The 23,901-nt window shown below is 45.3% G+C and overlaps 1 protein-coding gene across 4 annotated transcripts in view; it reads left to right on the top strand.

Annotated features, from left to right (window-relative positions):
• col15a1b (collagen, type XV, alpha 1b) overlaps nt 1-19,224 on the top strand; it is a gene marked incomplete at its 3' end in the record, with an annotated part of 57,395 nt that extends 38,171 nt beyond the window's left edge. For 3 of the 4 annotated variants that reach the window (XM_082513990.1, XM_082513988.1, XM_082513987.1), the window contains 23 exons: nt 253-315; nt 778-813; nt 977-1,060; nt 1,231-1,296; nt 1,487-1,522; nt 1,721-1,783; nt 1,893-1,982; nt 9,985-10,020; nt 10,122-10,175; nt 10,569-10,625; nt 11,181-11,240; nt 11,932-11,976; nt 13,258-13,339; nt 13,511-13,536; nt 13,852-13,950; nt 14,113-14,257; nt 14,354-14,418; nt 14,524-14,655; nt 15,609-15,704; nt 15,846-15,920; nt 16,106-16,303; nt 16,863-16,978; nt 19,002-19,224. In XM_082513990.1, the coding sequence (XP_082370116.1) occupies nt 253-315; nt 778-813; nt 977-1,060; nt 1,231-1,296; nt 1,487-1,522; nt 1,721-1,783; nt 1,893-1,982; nt 9,985-10,020; nt 10,122-10,175; nt 10,569-10,625; nt 11,181-11,240; nt 11,932-11,976; nt 13,258-13,339; nt 13,511-13,536; nt 13,852-13,950; nt 14,113-14,257; nt 14,354-14,418; nt 14,524-14,655; nt 15,609-15,704; nt 15,846-15,920; nt 16,106-16,303; nt 16,863-16,978; nt 19,002-19,224 (1,947 nt within the window). The remainder of the gene's footprint in view (nt 1-252; nt 316-777; nt 814-976; nt 1,061-1,230; nt 1,297-1,486; nt 1,523-1,720; nt 1,784-1,892; nt 1,983-9,984; nt 10,021-10,121; nt 10,176-10,568; nt 10,626-11,180; nt 11,241-11,931; nt 11,977-13,257; nt 13,340-13,510; nt 13,537-13,851; nt 13,951-14,112; nt 14,258-14,353; nt 14,419-14,523; nt 14,656-15,608; nt 15,705-15,845; nt 15,921-16,105; nt 16,304-16,862; nt 16,979-19,001) is intronic. The other variant, XM_082513989.1, reaches the window with a different exon arrangement.
• Between the last annotated feature and the right edge of the window lie 4,677 nt (nt 19,225-23,901).

Here is a 23,901-nt window from a genome sequence, read left to right as displayed (position 1 = left end):
AATTATCATCCACTTATTGTTTATATTTAGTGGCCAACAGGTTGTGTATTTTATGACCTAGTTGAGAACTATTGAGCTAAAGTGTTTTTGGTCATTGATGAAACAGCGTAGTTCATCTATGTGAACTTAACTTTCTCTAATCATTGGAATGCACGTTATATTTCACGTGAGCCACACATTACGTTAGAGTGAAATCACCATCACTCTTTGCAGCTTTTTTATTACCTCATTTTCTGATGTGTCTGATGGCAGGGTGAACCAGGAGAACCAGGACCAGAGGGTCTCCGGGGTCCTGCTGGACTACCAGGTCCTAGGGTAAGTAGCAGTGTTAGATGGCTGAGGTGGTTGGCAGTTCAAAAGTAGTTAGCAGCAAAAAAAACAAATACTGCACACTGCAAAAATGATACAGACAAAAAAAGGCTCTAGTCTAAAATCTTCCAGAACAGGCACCTTGTCAAAATATTGCAAAAAGCTATGTTATATATCTATAATTAATTAATTTGCCAACATTTTAGGAAACATTTTTTACAGATAAAATGTCTGAATGGTCCATTCTCCTTGGTAACTAGCCTGGAGGACATGGTGTATGTTTTCCAACAACTCTCCCTCCACTCCCACTTTCATGAAGTGCTTGCTCACAGGGTGTCATCTGAGTGGCGGGGTATTATTGTAGCGTCACTGTTGTTGTGATTTATATAAATAAAATCGAATGCATTGAAATTAATTCGCACTATTCACTTATTCACTGTGCAACATTTTCTTCCTCTTTACAAACAGGGGGCCAAAGGAGAGAAAGGCGGTCCAGGACCCAAGGTAGGATCGGAAAAACTCTTTTATCCTAGATGTGATTTGTTGTATCATTTTCATTTCATCTTTCTGTTTTGTTGCTTCCTCTCATGTCTTCCAAATACCATGTTTGTTTCTAAATGTCTGTTTTTGGTAAGGGACTAATGATTCTGCATTATGTGAATTGCAGGGTGAAAGAGGAGCTGATGGCCTCAGTATCCAAGGACCACCTGGGCCTCCTGGGGCTCCTGGACCTGTCATTAATGTACATGATGTACGCACAAACACACAACATGACATTTAATTGAATGAAGACTTAAGATGGAGGCAGACCAACAAACAACTGTGTGGTCGTAGTGGTAGCTGTGCAGACATGCTGCTTTTTCCATATCTCTGAATATACTAAAGGTGCCCTAATGTCATCATTATATCTTCTGTCTACAGCTGCTCTATAATGTCACAGAGGGTATCCTCAACGTCACAGAGATCAGAGGACCACCCGGGCCTACGGTGCGTAGCTTCAAGTGAACTACAGTGTGTTTTAGGTTCTTTGTTGTTCCGCTCCGTCGTGGAGTATGGATGAAGGGGGTCGTAAATGAACTGATATTAAGATTTTTGCTGCAGCTGCAGGTGTGTTTGGTGAGCTTTTGCTTATGTGTGTGCTTTTCTCTGCATGTGTGTGTGTGTCTGCATGCTGCAGGGTCCTGAGGGATTGCCTGGCAGAGCTGGATTTCCCGTAAGAACATTTTGCTACACCGCTTTTTGTCCCAAATGATTAAATTCAGGAAAACTGGATGTAAATATTTATGTGATTATTCTGGATTCTTTTTCTTTTGCTGTCTTTTGGCTAAATGGGGTAGGTACCAGAGAAATCTTTAAACACACGATTTCATTGCAACCTTTTCTTAATCTTCCAACTTTCATCTCTTCCTAGGGCCCCAGGGGACCAAAGGGAGACATAGGACCTACAGGTATCCAGGGCCCCGCAGGGCTTAAGGTAAGAACTGAATATGAAGATTCATAAAGCATGTTCATATACATTTCGATGCCTATGAAACAACCCTAAACACCTCTCCTCAACATAAACATACATTTAATTTTGACAGGGAGAGAAAGGAGAACCAGGGGTGACAATTGCTGCTGATGGATCTCTCCTGTCTGCACCAAGAGGCCCTCAAGGGCCCAAAGGCACAAAGGTAGCCAACAAGTGACCTTTTTACCCCTAAAAGACTTTCTATATATTTAGTTACTTTGTGGTGAAAGACTTTAATGTATTTAATAATCTGTATCTAATGCTGGAGCCAAATAATGTTTGGTCCCTGTACTAGTTTAAGTGAATTCCTGTTTATGCAGTTCCTATGCAAGAAACATCTCCTGGATGCATTGGTACGCATGTATGTATCCTGGGGTCATCAGGTGTTTCGGGTCATCATACACCCGCGCCCAGGCGACCCAGCTGGGGGTGATCAGGCTCCGACTTGCATACCAATAGCTACCCGCGGATCAGCCCTTTTAATCCGCAGCCACCTTGTGGCTTTCTCTGCCGCTTCACTCACAGCCTGGATGGCCCTCTTCTTGGCTGCCTCAGCCACACCCACCTGATCGTGATCGTCCTACAAAGCCCCTTCATCCCACTTCTATGGGCTCATAGAATGTCTTCCAGCCTCTTCCCCTGCACTCCTGCACTAGTTCCTGGTACTTGGCACATTTCCTCTCATTGGCCTCCTCGATCCGCTCTTCCCATGGCACTGCGAGTTCCAGCATGATCAGATGTTTTGAGGCCTCAGAAGTGATGATCATGTCTGGCCAAAGGGATGTCTTTACTTAGAGAGGGGGGAAAGTCCAAGTTTACCAGCTTGTCTATAAGAATGTCTGGGATGATGGTATTGAAGGCGGAGCGGAAATTAATGAAGAGCATCCTTACTGATGTCCCAGGATTCTCCAGGTGATGCAGAGTGGAGTGGAGGGCGGTGGAAATTGCATCCTCTGTGGATCTATTTGCCTTATAGGCAAACTGGTGGGGGCGAAGCTGGGTGGGAGGCAGTCCTTTATGTGTTTTAGGACCAGCTTCTCGAAGCACTTTGCAACCACTGGAGTCAGTGCGATGAGTCTGTAGTCACTGAGGCTACTGATGGTGGTGGACTTGGGGACTGGGACTATTGTTGATGATCTCAGGCAGTGAGGGACAGAGGCATGTGTCAGGGAGAGGTTGAATAGTCTGGTGAACACAGGAGCCAGCTGGTCGGCGCAGGCTTTGAGCACTCTAACACGTCGGGGCCAGCAGCTTTCCTCTGCTCTGAACACATTGCGGACCTGATGTTGTTGGAGGCTAAATGTGTGGGGGCTGTGCTCAGAGGACGCTGTGGGCAGGGTGGGTGCATGGTGGGGGTGAATAGTCCAGTTTTGCTGCTCTGATGCCTTTTTTAAGGTCTGCTCTTGCTCTGCTGTACATGTCCTGGTCCCCAGATGTGTATGCAGAGTACAACAGTGTCATGTTTCGGCCGTGTGGCAGGCAGGATGAGGACCCAAATTGCAAACTCACACACACGGGGGATAAACTCAAAATGCAGCTTTATTGCTGATAAGTGATAAACAATAACGATGATACAAAAAGCAATACAAAACTACACTAAACTGGGAAAAGCTAAAGTAACATATACTGGAAGACACGGGGAGAACCACACACGGCATGAGGGAGAACGCGACGCCGAACAGAGGAAGACGCAGACAGAAATACACAGAGGGTTAACGAGGAAAGTGGGAACACACGGGGAACACAGGTGACACAGATAACCATAACGAGACACTGACGGGAGACGGGCAGAGTCAAACAGGAAGTACAGAGGTTCAGACAGGAGGAGAGAGAGCACGGGGAAAAACACAGACATAACGGGCTGGGGAAACATGGAACAACCACAAAGGGAGACGAGGGCTCATAAATACAGAGAGGGCACACAGGGGGGAGAGAGAGCACGGGGAAAACTTAGACATAACGGGCAGGGGAAACATGGAATAACACATAAGGAGAGACGAAGGCTCACAGATACACAGAGGGGCACACAGGGGGTGAGAGTCACAAAGGGAACGCACATAAGGAACACCACAACAGGGCAACTCAGAAAACATGGTCTAAATAAGGAACGAAATACAAAAATACATGGAAACTAAGAATACTGGGCCAACACGGCCCAGGACCATGACATCACCCCCCCCTTAAGGGCTGGCTCCCGACAGCCCAAACCCGAGAAACAAAAACAAAAACAGAAAACAACCCACCCAGGGCGGGAGGCGGGGGACCAGGACGGAGGGACCAGAACGGGAAACAAAACAAACAACAGAAAACACAGGAGCACATGACCATAGTCAAAATAAAGTTCAGGGGGCCGACCCAGAGCCCACAGGCACAAGAGTTCACGGGTCACACGGTCGGGGGGCCGACCAGGCGGGTGGCACAGGTGGCAGAGCTGGTCCGGAGGCCGGCCGCGCGGAAGGCAGCGGCGGCGGCGAAGGAGACGACGGAGCAGTTCAGGGGGCCGGCCGCGCGGAAGGCAGCGGCGGCGGCGGAGGAGACGACGGAGCAGTTCAGGGGGCCGGCCGCGCGGAAGGCAGCGGCGGCGGCGGAGGAGACGACGGAGCAGTTCAGGGGGCCGGCCGCGCGGAAAGCAGCGGCGGCGGCGGAGGAGACGACGGAGCAGTTCAGGGGGCCGGCCGCGCGGAAGGCAGCGGCGGCTCTCCAGTGTCAGGCGTGCTGGCCATGGCCCGGTGGGCACAGGACCAGACGAAGCACAGGCTGAAGGCTCGGAGGCTGCTGCAGCTGACGAAGGCTCGGAGGCTGCTGCAGCTGACGAAGGCTCGGAGGCTGCTGCAGCTGACGAAGGCTCGGAGGCTGCTGCAGCTGACGAAGGCTCGGAGGCTGCTGCAGCTGACGAAGGCTCGGAGGCTGCTGCAGCTGACGAAGGCTCGGAGGCTGCTGCTGCAGCTGACGAAGGCTCGGAGGCTGCTGCTGCAGCTGACGAAGGCTCTGAGGCTGCTGCTGCAGCTGACGAAGGCTCTGAGGCTGCTGCTGCAGCTGACGAAGGCTCTGAGGCTGCTGCTGCAGCTGACGAAGGCTCTGAGGCTGCTGCTGCAGCTGACGAAGGCTCTGAGGCTGCTGCTGCAGCTGACGAAGGCTCTGAGGCTGCTGCTGCAGCTGACGAAGGCTCTGAGGCTGCTGCTGCAGCTGACGAAGGCTCTGAGGCTGCTGCTGCAGCTGACGAAGGCTCTGAGGCTGCTGCTGCAGCTGACGAAGGCTCTGAGGCTGCTGCTGCAGCTGACGAAGGCTCTGAGGCTGCTGCAGCTGGCGAAGGCTCGGAGGCTGCTGCAGCTGGCGAAGGCTCGGAGGCTGCAGCTGACGAAGCACAGGCTGGACCAGGCGTAGCAGAAGGTGGCTGGATGGGCTCCTCGGGCCCTCCAGCTGATGTGGCATGAGGCTGGTGCGGTTCTCCCGAACCCCCAGCTGACGAGGAAGGTTGCTGAACGGGCCCCTCGGACCCTCCAGCGGAGACAGGAGGCTGAACGGGCCCCTCGGACCCTCCAGCGGAGACAGGAGGCTGAACGGGCCCCTCGGACCCTCCAGCGGAGACAGGAGGCTGAACGGGCCCCTCGGACCCTCCAGCTGACGAGGTAGATGGCGGCGTGGGAGCCGCGGAGTCCTGGATGAGCTCGTCCGAGCTCCCAGCAGGAGCCGATGCAGAGCCAGAGAGACCTGAGACCCCTGGCTGAATGTTGAGCTGACCAGCGGACCGTACTGCTATCGGGGACTGGGCTACAGGAGCTACTGGAGCCTGCGCTACAGGCGGCACTGGAGCTACTGGGGCCTGAACTGAAACAGGTGGCTCTGGAGCTACTGGGGCCTGAACTGAAACAGGCGGCACTGGAGCTACTGGGGCCTGAACTGAAACAGGCGGCACTGGAGCTACTGGGGCCTGAACTGAAACAGGCGGCACTGGAGCTACTGGGGCCTGAACTGAAACAGGCGGCACTGGAGCTACTGGGGCCTGAACTGAAACAGGCGGCACTGGAGCTACTGGGGCCTGAACTGAAACAGGCGGCACTGGAGCTACTGGGGCCTGAACTGAAACAGGCGGCACTGGAGCTACTGGGGCCTGAACTGAAACAGGCGGCACTGGAGCTACTGGGGCCTGAACTGAAACAGGCGGCACTGGAGCTACTGGGGCCTGAACTGAAACAGGCGGCACTGGAGCTACTGGGGACTGAACTGGGGGTGACACTGGAGCTACTGGGGACTGAACTGGGGGTGACACTGGAGCTACTGGAGACTGAACTGGGGGTGACACTGGAGACCCAGGTGACACTGGTGTACTGGGGTGAAGGCAGCGAGGATGCAGTCTCTCTCTTAAGGGAGGATCGAATGATTTAGCGATAAATCTTGACGGGAAAAGATGCCGATGCTGAGAATACCAGGCAGCGGGGGCTAACTGAACTGAGGGTGGCTGCGAGGGAGCTAACTGAACTGAGGGTGGCTGCGAGGGAGCTAACTGAACTGAGGGTGGCTGCGAGGGAGCTAACTGAACTGCTGGCGGCTGCACCGGCGATAAGCAGCTCGCGTCGACATCTGCCACACAAAACACAGCCCCTGAGCGAACAGTCACTATGTCTGGAAAAGACACAGAGTCCTCACTCACCACAGCAGGTGAATTGGAAGTCCGAGTGTCCGGCTGTGGGGTGGTGCGTCGTTGTACAGTGTCTCCGGAGTCCAAACAAAAGGGGACAGAATTATCCGAGCCCGGTGTTAAAAAAACAGAGCCACTCACAGTTGTGCACGGGTTAAGAAGTCCGGGATCCGAAGGCTCGGGCTGAGAGTGTGACACACGGTCACTCTCTCCCAGGGGTGAAAACTGCTCCGCTGCTCGGGAACGGCGATGACGTGAACGCCGTTTTCTCCGGGAAGGGGGAGGAGACGAGCCGGGCCGCGAATCCGTCAGCGGGCCGGGCTGAACATCCTCCGGCTCTTCGTACAGGAGCGACCGCTCCGGGAGGACGCCTACAGTGGAGACGAGGAAGTCCTGGATGTGGGGGTGGAGCGCGCCGAATAGCCACGGGAGTCCGGACACCATCCGCTGTAGGCGGACGGCTACGGTCTCCCGGTACTCACCCTCGGGCAGCACCACCCACTCCTGACAGTGATACTCCACTGTATAAATCAGATCCTCCCGGAGGTCAGCGGAGGGGTTGTGAATTGCTGGGTCCATATCGTGGTCGCGTTCTTCTGTCATGTTTCGGCCGTGTGGCAGGCAGGATGAGGACCCAAATTGCAAACTCACACACACGGGGGATAAACTCAAAATGCAGCTTTATTGCTGATAAGTGATAAACAATAACGATGATACAAAAAGCAATACAAAACTACACTAAACTGGGAAAAGCTAAAGTAACATATACTGGAAGACACGGGGAGAACCACACACGGCATGAGGGAGAACGCGACGCCGAACAGAGGAAGACGCAGACAGAAATACACAGAGGGTTAACGAGGAAAGTGGGAACACACGGGGAACACAGGTGACACAGATAACCATAACGAGACACTGACGGGAGACGGGCAGAGTCAAACAGGAAGTACAGAGGTTCAGACAGGAGGAGAGAGAGCACGGGGAAAAACACAGACATAACGGGCTGGGGAAACATGGAACAACCACAAAGGGAGACGAGGGCTCATAAATACAGAGAGGGCACACAGGGGGGAGAGAGAGCACGGGGAAAACTTAGACATAACGGGCAGGGGAAACATGGAATAACACATAAGGAGAGACGAAGGCTCACAGATACACAGAGGGGCACACAGGGGGTGAGAGTCACAAAGGGAACGCACATAAGGAACACCACAACAGGGCAACTCAGAAAACATGGTCTAAATAAGGAACGAAATACAAAAATACATGGAAACTAAGAATACTGGGCCAACACGGCCCAGGACCATGACAAACAGTGCCTGAACCTTGCTTGTCATCCAGGGTTTACGGTTGGGGTAGACCCGGACCAGCTTTTCCGTGGTGACAGTGTCCATGCAGTGTTTGATGTAACCCAGCACTGCGGTTGCGTGAGTCTCTAGGTCATCCTGTTCAAAGACACTCCACTCTGTGAGAGCAAAACAGTCCTGCAATTGAGCGAGAGCTTCCTCAGAAATGGTGTTAATGGTTCTGATGGTGGGCTTTGTCCTTCTCCTGAGTGGTGTGTATGCCGGGACAACGAGTAGGGAGAGGTGGTCGGACATGCTCGGGTGGGGGAGGGGAACACATCTGTAGGCTTAATATTTGAGTAAACATGATCCAGGGTGTTATTTCCACTCGTAGGGCATTTCACATGTTGTACAAATTTAGGCAGCACAGTTCTTAAGCATGCTCTGTTGAAATCCCCTGCAATGATGTGTACTCCCTCTGGGTATGTCCGTTGCTGTTCGGAGATCATGTCGTGCAGGTGTGCAAGGGCTGAGCTAGCATTAGCGTCTGGTGGTATGTAGACTGCTGTTATTAGCACTGCAGGCAGTTCTCTGGGGAAGTAGAAAGGTCTGCACATGACAGACATTGCCTCTATGTCCGGGGAGCAGACTGTGGCGATGATCTTGGTGTTCGTGCACCAGTTGTTATGTGTGTAAATGCACAAACCTCCTCCTCTGCTTTTCCCCGCTGTAGACTTTCTGTCGCTCCGGTGCATTGTGCGGCCTGCTAGCTGCATTGAGGCGTCAGGAATTCCCTCTTGTAGCCATGTCTCCATGAGGACCAGGATGTCGCAGACGATTGGCTGTGCGGCGAGAAGTGGGTTCAGTTCGTCTATTTTGTTGACGACCGAACGTGCATTGGTCAGGAAGATGCTCGGGAGCAGTGGTTTGAAAGGCTGCTTCTTTAGCCTGGCTAGCAGGCCCAACCGGCATTCCCGCTTTTGTTTGCGTTCCTTCCGCCGCCTGCGTTTCTTGGCAGAGCCGATAACAATCCACGGAGCGCCCGATGTTCTCGCTATCTCCGGGGGGATGTTGTGCATCCTCTGATAATCACTGGTAATGGGGATCTGGCTGTTATATCCGATCTTGCATGATTCCAGATGGTTGTAGGAAAATTTGGCTTTACAATAAGAAAAACAAAAGAAGAAGAAAAAGAGGAGAAACGAAAAAGAAAGGCACCTAAGTGGAGAGCATAGAGCCGCTGCATCTGTGCGCGCCGGCATCTTGTCCTATGTGCTGGAGGAACTTTAGCTGTTTACCCAGGTCAGCCCGTAGCTGCCAATCAGAGGCTGTGTTGAGGAGGCGGGTTGTTAACCGTGGACATGCCTGGGATTTCTCTCCAGCCTTAATGAAAGAGATTGCCTTCTTCGGAGCGTGATGGTGCTTGCTGGTGTTGATTGCTGAGGCAATCTGCTCAGCAACTACTCTGAGCACCTGGTCATGATGCTAATGATACCAAACATTAGCCAGGGCCGTCGGGCTGCTGCTGAGGAGGTGTTCTAGGGTGCCTCTTCCAGACCACAGGGGACAGGCAGATGTCTTGCTCTTCCCCCACACAAGGAGGTTTACTGGGCTTGGCAGGGTGTCGTATACTGCCTGCACGAGGAATCAGACACGGTGGAAGTCCGCCTGAATGATGTTTGCTCAGGTGACCTTGCACTGCAAGGTACTGTCTCACCTTGTCCACGCTCCCTGCCGCCTGAGTCCTACGGCCCTGCTTACTCGCTCATCCTCCTCACCTGCACGGACCTCTTCCTGGAGTAGCTGGTGTCTCTCCTTTCCCTGTGCCCTGCTGACCTGTGCCTTCGGAAGTACCCCAAGCCTGTTCTCCCTGTTGCTAAGACCCCCACCAGTGTCTTCTGTCTTATACGTGACTCTGCCACTTCAACTGCCTTCTCTGCCTTCCACTTTCCTTAAATGAACTATTAACATAGAATACTAACCTCGGTCCCTAAATAATGCAAGTCCTAGTTTTTGTTAACAAGGGTGCCATGAAGGTTGAAACTGAAATTTGCTCAAGGTATAAATAGGTCTAAGTGCTTTTAAGGACCTTTCATGGGTTTTTTAATGAAAAAGAATGACCTAGAATAACATCTTTGTTATTTTATAGAAAGAACTAGTCTGAAACTATGAAAGCAACCCACCGCTGTCATTACTTCCACCTATGTAATTCTCACATTTTGCTGCTTTACTGTGCACAGGGTGACCATGGCTTCCCAGGACCTACTGGACTTACGGTGAGTTTTATGAGAACATCACAGTAAGGAAATTTCTGCTACACATTCATCCTTTATGTATGTTATTACACTGAATATAAGTGTGTGTTTGTTTATTTCAGGGTCCAATAGGACCTCCTGGACAAAAAGGAGAATATGGTTTCCCCGGGCGACCAGTGAGTAATTTTGCATGTTTGATTATTAGGATATGAACGCCTCATCTATAGGTTAAAAGTGTTCTGAACTTGCACATGAAAGTCAAGGGAAACACAGAACCACTGAGTGGAATATACTTGTCAGTGATTAGCAGAACAATGTGTCATGTTTTTCAGCATACTGATTTTTTCCCTAACTAGTCATAATGGGAAATGACAAGCTGCTTGGTGGTTTTCTCCTTTCGATTCACTTTTAAATATAAGAACTACATTCATAACGCTCTTGTTTCTGTGCCTTCAAACACTTTTCTCCCTATCATGCATGCACTCACAGTCCAATGGATTCTGTTCAGTGTTTGGGAAAACCTCTTGAGCCAAAAGTACTGAAGCTTTTCCGTTCTTCCCTCTATGTAGGGGCGACCTGGTATCCCAGGGAGGAAAGGTGACAGAGGAGATTCTGTTGGCCCACCGGTAAGAGAATTAAGGCATGAAGGGATTGCAGAGAGAGAGAGCATTATTTTACACTTAAATCATCCATGAGTAGTATACTGTTGCATTTTATCATCATATCATGAATCATTCTTCAGCCAGTTATTTTACAGCTAGTACATCTGACTATAGTGTGTGGCACAACTGTTGAAACTTCCCAATGTAATCATTGTAATCATAGCGCACATCTCAGCAGCAAAACCCCAGCGCCAAACCCAACAATATGACCCCCTATGAGCAAGCACTTTGGCAACAGCGGGAAGGAAAAACTCCCTTTTAAGAGGAAGCAGCAGGCTGGAGGAGCTTCAATAAATGCCATATATGAAACTGATCTGATGTGTCGAAGTTGATGTCGTGGCCCGTCTAAATTAATCCTCAATATACATTCACACACCAAGACTCAGACATAAGCACAGACACTGGCAGGCCGTTTTTGACATCATTGTAATCATTTTTTTTGAATAGTCATTGCCATTCTTGTATGTGTGTTTGTAGCGACATCATATTTGTTACAAATAGTTTTATTCTCTGTCTCAGGGACCTCCAGGTCCTCCCGGCCCACCTGGACTTCCAGGAAGAATTATTGGTCTGAATGGAGTAAGTATGACTCAGAGAAGCAAAACATCAGTCACTAGCATATTTACTGGCCAGTTTATAAGGCAGTTGCACTTCCTATATTAATTCCATCTCAAACTCCAGAGAATAGGTGGGGAGTGTCAACATCAGCAAGGACCTGGTTCTGAATGATGACTGATCATTTGTGTCCCTGTGTTACTGTTCTCACATCTCACACATGTGCAAAGCAGACAGGGACAGCATAGAGAGTGCACGATGACATCAGCGGACAGCAAAAGTATTAGTTCTGATTAGGTTCAAGTCTTTTTATGAATAATACCAGTTTATATAACCAGCAAGAACTGACAATATTGCAAACCAGAACTACCAAATCTTACATGGTTTTTGCCTCAATTCATAATTCAGGATTTACTCACTGGTTTTAACTCACCACCTTAGAGTACCTTAAAAATATGTCTGGCTGAATTTTCCTGACTAGTTACGAGTTTTATCCTGCTTGTTGAAGAGTGTTGACATTTTTAATAAATGCTGCCAAAATTTCAGTAAGTTATAAGCAGCCGATTGTCTCTCTGTATAAACTTTTATACATAAAAAGTGGTAAACGTGGAAAAACATGACTAATGCTCGTGTGCAGGTTATGATCGTGACTCATTTAACATGGTGGGTGATTGACTTGTAGTCTGATTCCGCTGCTCTTCTTTGAATCTTAAAGACAGTGTTCCCGGTGCGCCCCAGACCGCATTGCAAAATGGGACGAGTAAGTCTGAGTCTGACCATCTGATTGGTTCATTTCAGTTGGAAGTTGGTGGTTCTGTTGGTGTGAGGGTGTCACAGCATGGCAGCTCTCTGGTGTGGGCCTCAACCCATTCCCCATTTCCTCTCCGTGTTTTTCTTCCCTTCATTTTGTCCTTCTTTGCTCTCCTAATGGTTTTTGAAAAGGCAACATGAATGTGGAGCTGGCCCTAATTCCTCTGGCTTTAACATGTGGTTGTTTTGTATTCTGTATATGATTCATAACTAGATTACCAAAAACATTTTCTTCAAATTACCCAAAGACCAATTCATATATTTTGGTACCATCAGTACCTCTTACTTCACTTATACTTCAATCCAATCTTTCCACTCAGTACAAACACTGATATGCCAGATGTTAAAGGGGGGCGGGGTCTAAATTCTGCTTGCCTTCTCTGTTTCTTCCCCTAATCATCGTCTCAGGAAGAGGATGCTGTGTAAACCTTTGAAAAGAAGAAGGAAACAGACATCCTTTTACTGCATGTAGATCAGAATTGGTTCAATCAATTGGAGAAAAAAAACAGTCTGTGTGGAGGTGGTCACTTCTATTTTTAACAACCTTTTTCTTATTGTAATGAAATAATGATAAACCCATCTCTGATCTACGTGTTCTCAGATAGTTCTCAGAAGGTTCGTGACCTTCAGTACCTTCTGTCGTGGTGCTGAGTGTTTGGTTTGGTTGAGCCTTCTCTTAGAAGTGACACCATGTGGAGACATGGTGTGCTGAAAACACCACGATGACTGCTTGGCTAAACTTACTTGGAATTAAAAATGTTTTTTAGGTAGTTAATGAAGTGCAGTAACAGGACATTCTCTGTGCAAATGGCCTCTCTGCCATCTGTCAGAGGGCTTTGGGAGGTCTTCAAGTCGACTTTTGTTAAAAGTCATCCTTCAATGAAAAGCTTAAATCCACCATAATTTTTTCATCAGCCTTTTATAACACGTTGCTTGCTTGAACCTTAATCCTACATTTTAACCCAGGATGAGTGCTGCAGTCTGTAGCATGCATCCCTTGTATTTAACAGGTGTTTATGTAATCCTGACAATAATTTTTAGCTTTGATCTGCTTGTCTTTTTTACAATAATCCATTGTTTTTACCATAGTCTCTGATTGTGACTTTTGACTTTGCAAATTAACTTTCTGATGTTCACTTGTTTGTTCTGTTGTGTAACCCGACTGTAAATGTGTATAAGGGCCAGCTTCCCAACACAAATGTTATCTCAATGACGATGTATTTGTGCATAGGAGTCAATGACAAGGGGACATTCAGCTGGACCTAAAGGAGACAAAGGAGATGAGGGATTACCTGGGGAGCCAGGAACTCCTGGTGAGATCTTAAGATGACAGGATAGTGGACAGTGGTGGAAGTTCATTTTAAATATGGTCAATGTATCATGAGGCCAAAGTATATGGAAGTTCTGTCTATCAGCTGACATTTCACACCACATGTTCTGCTGCTTGCTTTGTGTGATTTGATATGTGTAATTTTTCTTCTTAGGGCTCACATTTCCAGATGGAAATGTGGTGAGTACTCACGTACAACACATAATACACAGTCGTGGTAAAAAAAAAAGTACATCTGCTTGGTTTTGCGTATCAGGACAAATTATTAAAATAATCTAGGAAGTAATAACTTTTCAAAGTACGGTAGTTTAAATGTATAACTTCTCAGATGTAACAACTTTAAACTATAAAACCAAGCTAACGCACAAACAAAACATTAAAACTGACAAACTGGCACTTGTTAAGCATTTAAGACTGAAATATGTGCTAATACACTAGAAATGCACCTTGACGGTGGCAGAGTGGTGAATCCTGAGTACTCTTTTGATCTCTCAGGGGACTAAAGGTGATCAGGGATACAAAGGTCAGAAGGGAGAAAAAGGGGATGCGGGCCTGCCTGGTCCTCTGGGGATCCCAGGGAGGTCAGGCCTTGTGGTAAGTTAAGCTATGTGGTAAAAATACTATTCTAGAACAGGAGGTTATTTAAAAAAATATTTTAAAATGATTATTTGTAAAAGCTGATCCGGCTTCTGGCCAAAGCTGTGCAAATTATACCACTCTTTTACAATGAATTGAATTCTTCTGTTGTTTCTCTAGGGTCCGAAAGGCGAATCCATTGTTGGTCCAATGGGTCCTACTGGTTCTCCTGGTCAGCCTGGACCTCCAGGATTTGGACGGTCTGGACCTCAAGGTCCGCCTGGCCCTCCTGGGCCCCCAGGACCACCCCCTCCATACGGATCAAGTATGTGTGTCTATAAAGTTAAAACAAGTACCAAGTCACAGCCTGTACTACATGTGTATTGATTTTATGAGTTTAAAGTAATTGTGTTGTCATCAGCTGTCAGTGTCCCCGGCCCTCCCGGTCCTCCTGGTCCACCAGGCTCTCCAGGATATGCAAACTTTGTAAGAAACTGCTGAGGTGTAACCATACTTGGAATAAATGGAGAATCAAATGATTAGCTAACATTTTAAAGTGTCATCACTGATGCTCTGATGGTTTGTGTTCAGGTTACCAGCTATAAGACAATCCACGCCCTCACCCAAGAGGCACACCATGCTGCTGAAGGTACCTTGGCATATGTGTCTGAAAGGGGAGGCGAGCTGTACATCAGAGCACGCAATGGTTGGCACAAGATCCAGGTGTGTAGGACGAGACCAGAAAGATTCAATATCTTTCAGGATATAATATCCTCTATAAGATCATCGTCCGCTGCATCTTCCTGTGAAGCTTCTACTTTCAAATCACTGTCCAAAAGAATTGATTTGTCCTCTTGTACTGTAGAGTTTCACCACACGTCTCAAACATGTGCAAACAGCAACATTATAGTCTCCTTCAAACTGCTTTTAGCGGTATAGCATAGAGCAGGGTTGTCCAACACCAGTCCTCGAGAGCTACTGTCCTGCAGCTTTTAGACGCATCCTTGTTCCGACACACCTGAATCAAATGAATGGCTTGTTATCAGGCCTTTGCCAAACTTGATGGCTGCTGAAGAGGTAATCCCACCATTTGATTGAGCTGTGTTGGAGTAGGGATGCATCGAAGAGCCGCAGGACAGTAGCTCTCGAGGACTGGTGTTGGACACCCCTGGCCTAGAGTTTCCAAACCTGAAGGAGACATTTTATGCCAAGAATGCGAACAGAAAGTACCTAATGGTTCCTCTGGATTACCGTCAGCCAGAGATGATGGGCATCACTTATCAACTTTGACCCAAGATGCTTCAATTGTGTGTGTTCAGTATTACATATATGTGTTTTGTTTTGATTATTCAAGTAATGTATTATTTTGTAAGCTTGTCTTGTGTTTTCACTTGTCTGTTATTTGTTCCGATTATTTGCTCAAATATTTATTGAAAGGACTTTGCAATAATTTATTTAAATGAATAACTGAAGTGCTATGTGCAAAAATGCTGGACTGGACATCATTTTATATCAAACACTATATAAAATACAAATATTACTGTATTCTTCTCTTTGGATTTTGCCAGTGTGTCCTATTAATGCTGGTGGTAGTTTGTGTCTCACTGACATCAAGAGTAAACTGCAGTGTGTGTGTGTGTGTGTGTGTGTGTGTGTGTGTGTGTGTTCTGTGTCAGCTCGGAGAGTTAATCCATTATGAACCTTCATCAGACACATCTCAGTCCCTCAGCAGACCCGGAGAATGGAGTAGAGCCCATAGGATGCACAGCCAGGTCCAAACACCAATGCGCACACACTGGAACCTCACTGAACAGAACTTTGAAAGCAACTTAAAAAAAAAAATTAATTCAAAGTTGTTGTTTTTTTGTTTTTGTTTTTTAAAAACACACTTATCCAACTTTTTTGTTGAACAGGAGCTGCAGGAGGGAAGCAGAGGATACCAGCACAGTTATAACCTGCTACCACAGCATTTCAATGCAGTCTCTGGAGTGAGTCCAAACACATATTAGGCATACTCATCACAAATGAAGCCCAATTCCAAACCCAGAGGGTGAAAATGAATTGGCTCACTGGAGGCCTTTCAGATTTTATATTTCATCTGTAATGAAGAGCACATCAGGTATGACTGAGAATACTTTCTCTAATCTTTGTGCTCCATTTCTCTTTCGTCTAGCTTCATCTCGTAGCACTGAACGCCCCGCTCAAAGGAGATATGCGTGGCATCCGCGGAGCAGACTTCCAGTGTTACCAACAGGCACGCGCCGTGGGGCTCACCTCCACATACAGAGCCTTCCTGTCATCACACCTTCAGGACCTGGCAACCATTGTCAGAAAGGCTGACCGCAATGACATGCCCGTGGTTAATCTGAGGGTGAGCAGGTTTCATAGCACTACACAATACATGATGCAACACTTGGCTTTCTTTTCCAGCAGGAATATTTTCAGTATCAAATAAAATAGAGAGTAAAAGCGAGTGGCACATTTAAAAGATAGAAAACAAAAAAATATGTCTTGTAAGTAGTGTAAGAAGAGAAATTTAAGATACTCTATAATACAACCTGCAAACCCCTAGTAACACTGTGAAACAACATTGTAAGAAGGGGAAGTTAGTATGCTCTACAGGACATACTATAATAACAGTTGTGATAATCTAAGAAGGGGAAGTATTGTTCCTTCCTTGTTCCACTGCACCTACATCTTTAGTAGTAGTATTTTTAGGTATCAGAAATTAGACCCAAATTCAAAGGAATTACACGGATATCAAACCTTAACCCTGAGTGCATTATGTGGTTTTCTTCAAACAAAGAACAGATTATTCCACAAAGTAGAAGTGATATATTTTCTGGGGTTTTGTTTTTCTCATTTAAAACACATTATTTTTAACAGTTGGCATCTTCTTAAGCAAGTTTTTCCCCCTGTCCTGCCCTCAGGGTCAAGTGTTGTTCAATAGTTGGATGTCCATCTTCTCTGGGAATGGAGGCGTGTTTGATCCGTCCACACCCATCTTCTCCTTTGATGGACGCAATATAATGAGTGACTCGGCTTGGTAAGTGGGTGGGGGAAAGTACGTGTAGCAAAGGAATGAAAAATGATGCCATTTGCCAAAAATGATTAATTTATGAGTTCCAGTTGGGCTAAAATGCTGAATAGAACGATTTTTATGATGTACAGGCCATAAATTTCATGTTCATGTGGACAGCAGCTCTCACTCAGATGAACAGTGGTACTGGCAAATGCATTTACGAGCACTTTTTAAGCATTTATGAGAACATGATGGAAGATGGAGAGTTTTTTTGTTGTCTTTTATTGAGAGTGAAAAAACAGTTTTCTCAGTCAGTTGGCAAATTGATCAGAAATACCAAAATCCTGCTCCATTCCTCAACTCACAGAAGGTTCTGGTGATATATAGCTTCTTTGTCAGCCTGCATAAATTCTCCTGTTTGTGCTGCGGGGGGTCAGTTATGAAAAGGTAATAAAGCCAGATAAACTTTGGTTGAACTGGACTATTGATGAATAAAGTCATCAATAGTCACATCCATCTCTCATATATAGTCACAGGCATTTTTAATTAAAGGTACAGTCAGGCGTTTGAGTTTGTTCTGTCTTCAAACAAATGACTCCATTCTCATAAACTTAGAAATAATCCGCAAAAAACACATAGTGGGTTTGTAAAAGCAGCCATGTTGCCCCATCTCCATAAACACAACGGCCACGATGGACATTGCCATTACACCTGATTGTGTTTTATGTATGTGATTAGTGACCAGCCACATATGTAGTATGCCAGTCAAGAGGAAAGAACTGATAGACATTCGGGTTTCATAAAGGCAAATTTGAATTGCTTATTTACACCCAATATTTTCAGAATTACTTAGACAGCTGACCCTCCTGCCTTCAGGCAGCTGCAAAGAACCAGCTAAACACCCAGTTATGAATGTTATGAAGAATGTTAGCCTCGAATGTCCTAAAAATCAGCGCCCCCGATAAACAGTTTGGTTACATTTTCACATCAAATACGGGCTTATTCAATAAGTGTCAGAGGCCAACAGTGTTAGAGCCACTTAAAGGAAAGTTTCACTAATGTTAACTCACAGCAGCTAACAGCAGCTAACAGCAGCTAACTCACCTCAGTTTCCCCGTCATTGGTCAGAAATGAGCTTGCATCAGACTCCTCTGAGTTTTATAGCCTCCTTCAGCCTAAATAGTCATGGATGTTTCTCAACCAGCATTGACAGCTGAGGTAAACACTCTAAATTTTATGCTTTTGGCTGACTTTGTCCTACAGTAGCCACCATAGCTAGGATTATGCACTTGAATTGAGAAGGGTAAAAAAGAAGAAGTCATTTGACTGCAATCTACTGACATCTAGTGGTGAGATTTTTCACACTTTAACAAGCGTTCTTAAACCAATAAACTCAGGCCGCAGTGAGCAGACTTCATGAATTCATAAACCAAAGAAATTTTTTTTTTCCTACTGTCACTAATCTGTGCCAGTGTATGCCATGCGATGAACTAAGAAGCACAGAAAAGCAAAGGCATGTGTTGCATTAGCCTGACAGTTTTATCAATCAGCTAAGAGTGATATTCAAAATTATAGTTTTAGTTGTAGAGTTAGGAGCTCATAAGGAGTAACTCTCGAATTCAGTTTGGTCCTAATAACACACGAATGGGAAGCTTCTTACCTCAAGGCACCAGGAGATGATGCACCTGTCTAATTTTAGATAATGAGGAGACAGGAGTAGCAAAAAGTTGAACTGTTGTATAACAGTGCATCTTAAAGCACAAAGAAAACATTAACTAAAGCTGCCCAGTAAGTTCAATATTTCCTTGTAAAGAAGAATACTGGTCAGTCTTCCAGCTGGACAGGCAAAACCATGTGGAGAACTCAGACACAAGAATGTGCAAACTTCACACACACAGGCTCTTTCTGCTGTGAACTGCCTTCAAAGAAGTAGCTGCAGTCGACCTTAATGCCCTTGTCTTCCATTTGTCCGTCTTTACCTAAACTGCTATAGCACAGGGACGGTCTGTGTAAAATCCACACCAAGTCTCTCTCCGTTTTCCCATAGGCCAGAGAAGCTGGTTTGGCATGGCTCCAGCACCACGGGCATCCGCCTGACCACTAACTACTGCGAGGCCTGGAGGACAGCGGACATGGCGGTGACGGGTCAGGTTGCCCTGCTGCAGACGGGACGACTGTTAGGGCAGCACGTGCGCGCCTGCTCCAACCACTATGTAGTGCTGTGTATAGAAAACACATATGTGGGCAACATGCATCAAAGGAGGAACTGAGCAAACAAACACACACACATAAACACATGCAGGCATGATCTAAGTAGAAGATGTGACACATGAATGGGAAACACATGCGGGCACATAATGATGTACTTCAGCTCCCACATGCAAACATACCGAGAAACACTCCCACACTAACATGCATTCACATTTAAAGAGGACTTATCATACTCATTTCCAGCTCCATATTTTTATTTTTGGACTGTGCTAGAGTAACTTTGCTTTATTCACAATCCAAAGTAATCCTTATTTATCTTATCCGGTTGTTCAGTGATGACGCGACGAATCCTACTTCCGGGTCTAAAGTAGTCTGCGTTTAATATGGCTTTTGTGTTGTTAACATGTTTAATGTTATGTATTTTCTTCTATTTGATCTCAAAAAGCTCCTAAAACAGTCAGTGATCACTGTTGACCTCCCTCGGCTTTTATTACCGCTAATCATTTATTTAAGCTCAGTTTTTAAAACCTTAGGATGTAACTACAGCCCAGCCCATGCAGCAGTATATGAATGACTAACCTCGTATTGTGGATGGATTATCTCAGTTGTTCTCCTGGCTGAAGTTTGGTCCTTTTACAGCATCCTGCCATGCGATTACATTTGTTCCTGACCACCGAGAACACTCACGGTAACTTTTATCGAGTGGAAAAAAAAGTTAGCTTGTTTATATTATGCTAACGTAGCTGTGTCGCTAGCGGTCACGCAGCACATCATTATATACCAGCTAGCCCAACTTCAGTAACCCTACAAACGTTACTGCTGTTTAGTTTTCTGTCTTCATTTATGCTGGAAGTGATAACAGAGCTGTACGTTTTAATTTGTTTCCAAAACCCCGCAGTCAGGACATGCTATATTGTATTTAGATAGAAGCTAGCGAGCTAACTCCCTGCTAACTTCTAACTCCGTTAAATGTCATAAATTCCGTTTTCATGGATGCCTGGATGTTAAACTCAATTGTTACACCTGGTAGAGCAGAACGCTGATCATTTTATTAAAGATGAAAGACTTTAGACAGTTTTTCAACTCTCAGTAATGCCACAGTGATCGTTTGATATATGGACCTGCAGCGGAGTTTAGACCCAGACACGGCTAGTGACGTCAGACTGAACAACCGGATACTGAGGAAGCACTTCAGTGCAGCCACGCCCCTTCTAAGAAGTTTCTTCTGATTGGCTGCCACTCATAAACACCGAATTCAGAATTCAGTAGCAGGTGGGCGGGACTTTTACACTCACAGTCTGAACTGCGATATGACGAGATCCTCTCAAATTCATTAAAAGGCCCAGAGACTGAACCTTTGGCCTCATTATTTGGTCATCCTTGTAACACTGTAACAACAAAAATATGATAGAATTAGGCTTAAAAATAAGACAAAAAAGGAAGAGCAGTAGGTCCTCTTTAAGTTTTCTTTGTATTGGTTTCATGTTTAGTTCCCACTCGAAGCCGGATTTAAGCCTGCGGGTCTTACATGTCTGTCCGTGTCTAGATTTTTCTTAGCCGTCTGCATCAAACAGGCTACAGTTACCATGCATAAATTTGTCTGCAAGACCAAGTGAGAATGAAGGGCTTCAAATTAAAATGAGGTCATAATCATATATGTACTTTATTGGAGATTAAAAAAAACGTGTCAGTATTTTTTTAAACAGCAGGGGCTGTCAATTCAAATATTAGTCATATTGAAACCGTGCTTTCATTGTGAGCTACGTCTGATGCTTTTAGTGAGCCTGTGCGTCAGCAGCAGGGCAGTGTATGCCACAGTGAGTCAAAATGAACCAATGTGTGTTTGAGTTCACTGGTACCAAAGTTTCCCAAACACATTTGAAGCATGTGGAAACAGCTGTACACACGTCTTAGACTTTAGTCACTAACTAATGACTGATGTGTCACCAGAAAATGGCACGAGTGTTAATTTCTTACATCCGGGGATGAATGACGGATGAATGGGGGATTTGGCAAGCAGGGGAAAAACACTCAACAGACACTTCATTAGATATACTGGTTAAACTAGTCATCAATCTCATGGCATTAACTGTAGACATGGTCAACTGGACTTGAAGTTTAAAACAAACACCAAAATGTGGAAGAAAGGTGAAAAAAGAAAGAAAGGTTTAAGTCTGAATGTGGCACGGTTGTTGGTATTCCAGAAACTGCTGATCTACTGGATTTTCAGGGTTTATGGAAAATTATGATAGGTAGACACCAGTAACTCAAATAGCTATTTGTTACAAACAAAGGATGTAGAAGAGCATCTCTGAACACATGACATTAAAGCAGATTGGCTACAGCAGCAGAAGACCACACCCTCTGCTACTCCTATTGGCTAAGAACAGGAATCTGAGGCTACAGGTCACACAGGCTCACAGTAGCAGGCTGGAAAAACCTTGCCTTGTCTGATGAGTTTTGATTTCTGCTTCAACATTCAGGTGATAGGGTCACAGGTAATCTCAAACTGATTCTTGAACATGACTATGAGTTCACCTGATCCCAATCTGGTAGAGCACCTTAGAAATGTAGAATGGGAGATTCACATCATGGAAATTTGCAGCAGCTCTGCAAAGCAGGGTCCAAACTTGTATTGGCGAAGTGTAACTAACGACGTGGATTTGTTTTCCTTTTGGTCAACTGACTTCCACTGCTGCTGGGACTGAGGTTTACAGCTCTATGAGGATTTAGCTGACGGCACTCTATGATATATAAAAGCAGTGATACTAACAAGGACAATCCTTTTTAAATTCGTCCTTGATCTGTCACAGTGTAGCCTGTCGGATAGCCTTTGTCCTTGTGTTTTCTTCCTTTTTTTAACATTACATTTTAATCTGATATTGAAAACATTAATCTTTTTTTTAAAGCATGATAAGACTACAACAATAAAAAAGTACAGGTGATACTGAAGGCTTCAGCATAGGCTAACTGCACTATGATGCCCCCTGCTGTAAAACCACCAGTTTTGTTTACACCATTTTTTTTCCAAAGCTTAGTCCTACAAATTCAATTTCTTTTGTTCTGCGTCCTTTAATAAAAGTTCACCATTAACACATCTCTTTTGAAGTAACAATATTAGAGTGGACATCAACATTAATATGTACTGTAGCAGGACCTAGCGTGAAAACAGTCAGCTCACATTCAGATTTGGTTGTGTGAGGTTGGAACATGTATGTATATAAATATATATATGTATGTGTGTTGTTCAGGTGTTGTTTATTTTTTACTCTGTAGGTTTTGTATGAAGCACACTAAAAGACAGAAGGCCTCCTCCCACCGCGCTTTCACTGAGGCGTAGCTTGTTTTTCTGTTGTCTGACTTTAATGTCTCTGTTCAAACAAAACTTGAGGTTCTGAGGAAAAAACTGACGGTTTGTACTGACTGACTGGTGCTCACTGAATAAAATGTCACGTGGTGGTTTTTTTGCTTTTTTTTTTTTTATAAGTTGTGGCTCATTTATGTCCTCCAACATGTGTTCAACAAAATCATCAAATGTCATGCAGAAGAACCAACGAGAACATTGGTAAGCTAGCAAAAAAAACAGCTTTTTATGTAAACTGCTGCATTGTCATTTAGCTTTGAAGAAGTGCATTTTATATTCGGAATCGTACATTTAACCAATTTCTTTCCCCCACAGTTAGCAGTTTGCAGATGCATCACGTATCAGTAGTAGTTCTCAATGAGAGGCTAAAACATGTTGTAACAGTCACAGTAATTAGTAATCAGGAATTTTTAAAATGTTAGCTAATATTACCCTATTAGTCAACATTGTTAGCTAACATTGTTAGCTAATAGGTTAATGGGTCACACCAGTTCAAAAGGCTTGTTGCAGCAAAGCCCCTGAAAGCACCAGACTTGTGTGAATATTTATTTAATCTTTCATTTATATGAAGTTTAGACAAGTGGATGTGCAATTTTTTCTTTTTTGCTAGGAAAACAGGAAATGGGCACAGAAATGTACTAAATCATCCAAATGTACATCGAAATAACGCAAAAGTAGAGCTTGTGAACACAAGCAGCGCAGCCTGATCTCTCTTAGGCAAGCTTTCTTGTCATTTCAGAAATAGTTCTGTGTTTTGAAGGACATACTGAAGATCTTTGGATGTTGGCTGACTTTAGTTGGGTTTTCTCTTAGAACCTTGAACTCTGGGTTCTACCCAGCAGTGTGTTTGGGATAACTGTCATGTTGGATCAAAATCTGACTGTATTTTCAGTGTTTATAGTTCCATCAGTTTTAGCAAGATCCCCAGCTCCAAATCATGGTATAGCCTCCACCATGTTTTACAGATGGTTCTACAGTCACAGTTGTACCTCTCTCCTAACCTCCTCCACAAAGATTGACATCCACCAAAAATTTCAAATCTGGATTAATCACTTCATAAGACATGTTGCCACTTCTTTTCAGTCAAACTTTGGTCTAATTTGACATACCACAGGCTCTTCTCTCGGATCTCTTCCCTGTTACCTTTAAAGGTACAGTTAGCTATTTTTTGAGATTATATAATAATAAATAATATCATCATCATAAATATATACTATTAGAGTAATTTTACCATTTCACTGTCTGTAACTGTAAAAAAATTTTTAAACAAACTTTAATTTTAGGTTTATGAGAATTCATCTACTAACATACATAACATTGCCAAAGATAGAGGAGAAAAAAAAAAAGCTTGTAGGCGTTTGTGTGACATGGA

The sequence above is a fragment of the Aulonocara stuartgranti genome, assembly GCF_965226115.1.
Source record: "Aulonocara stuartgranti genome assembly, chromosome: 18".
Classification (NCBI taxonomy): Eukaryota; Metazoa; Chordata; class Actinopteri; order Cichliformes; family Cichlidae; genus Aulonocara; species Aulonocara stuartgranti.
This window is presented reverse-complemented; position numbering and strand designations above follow the sequence as displayed.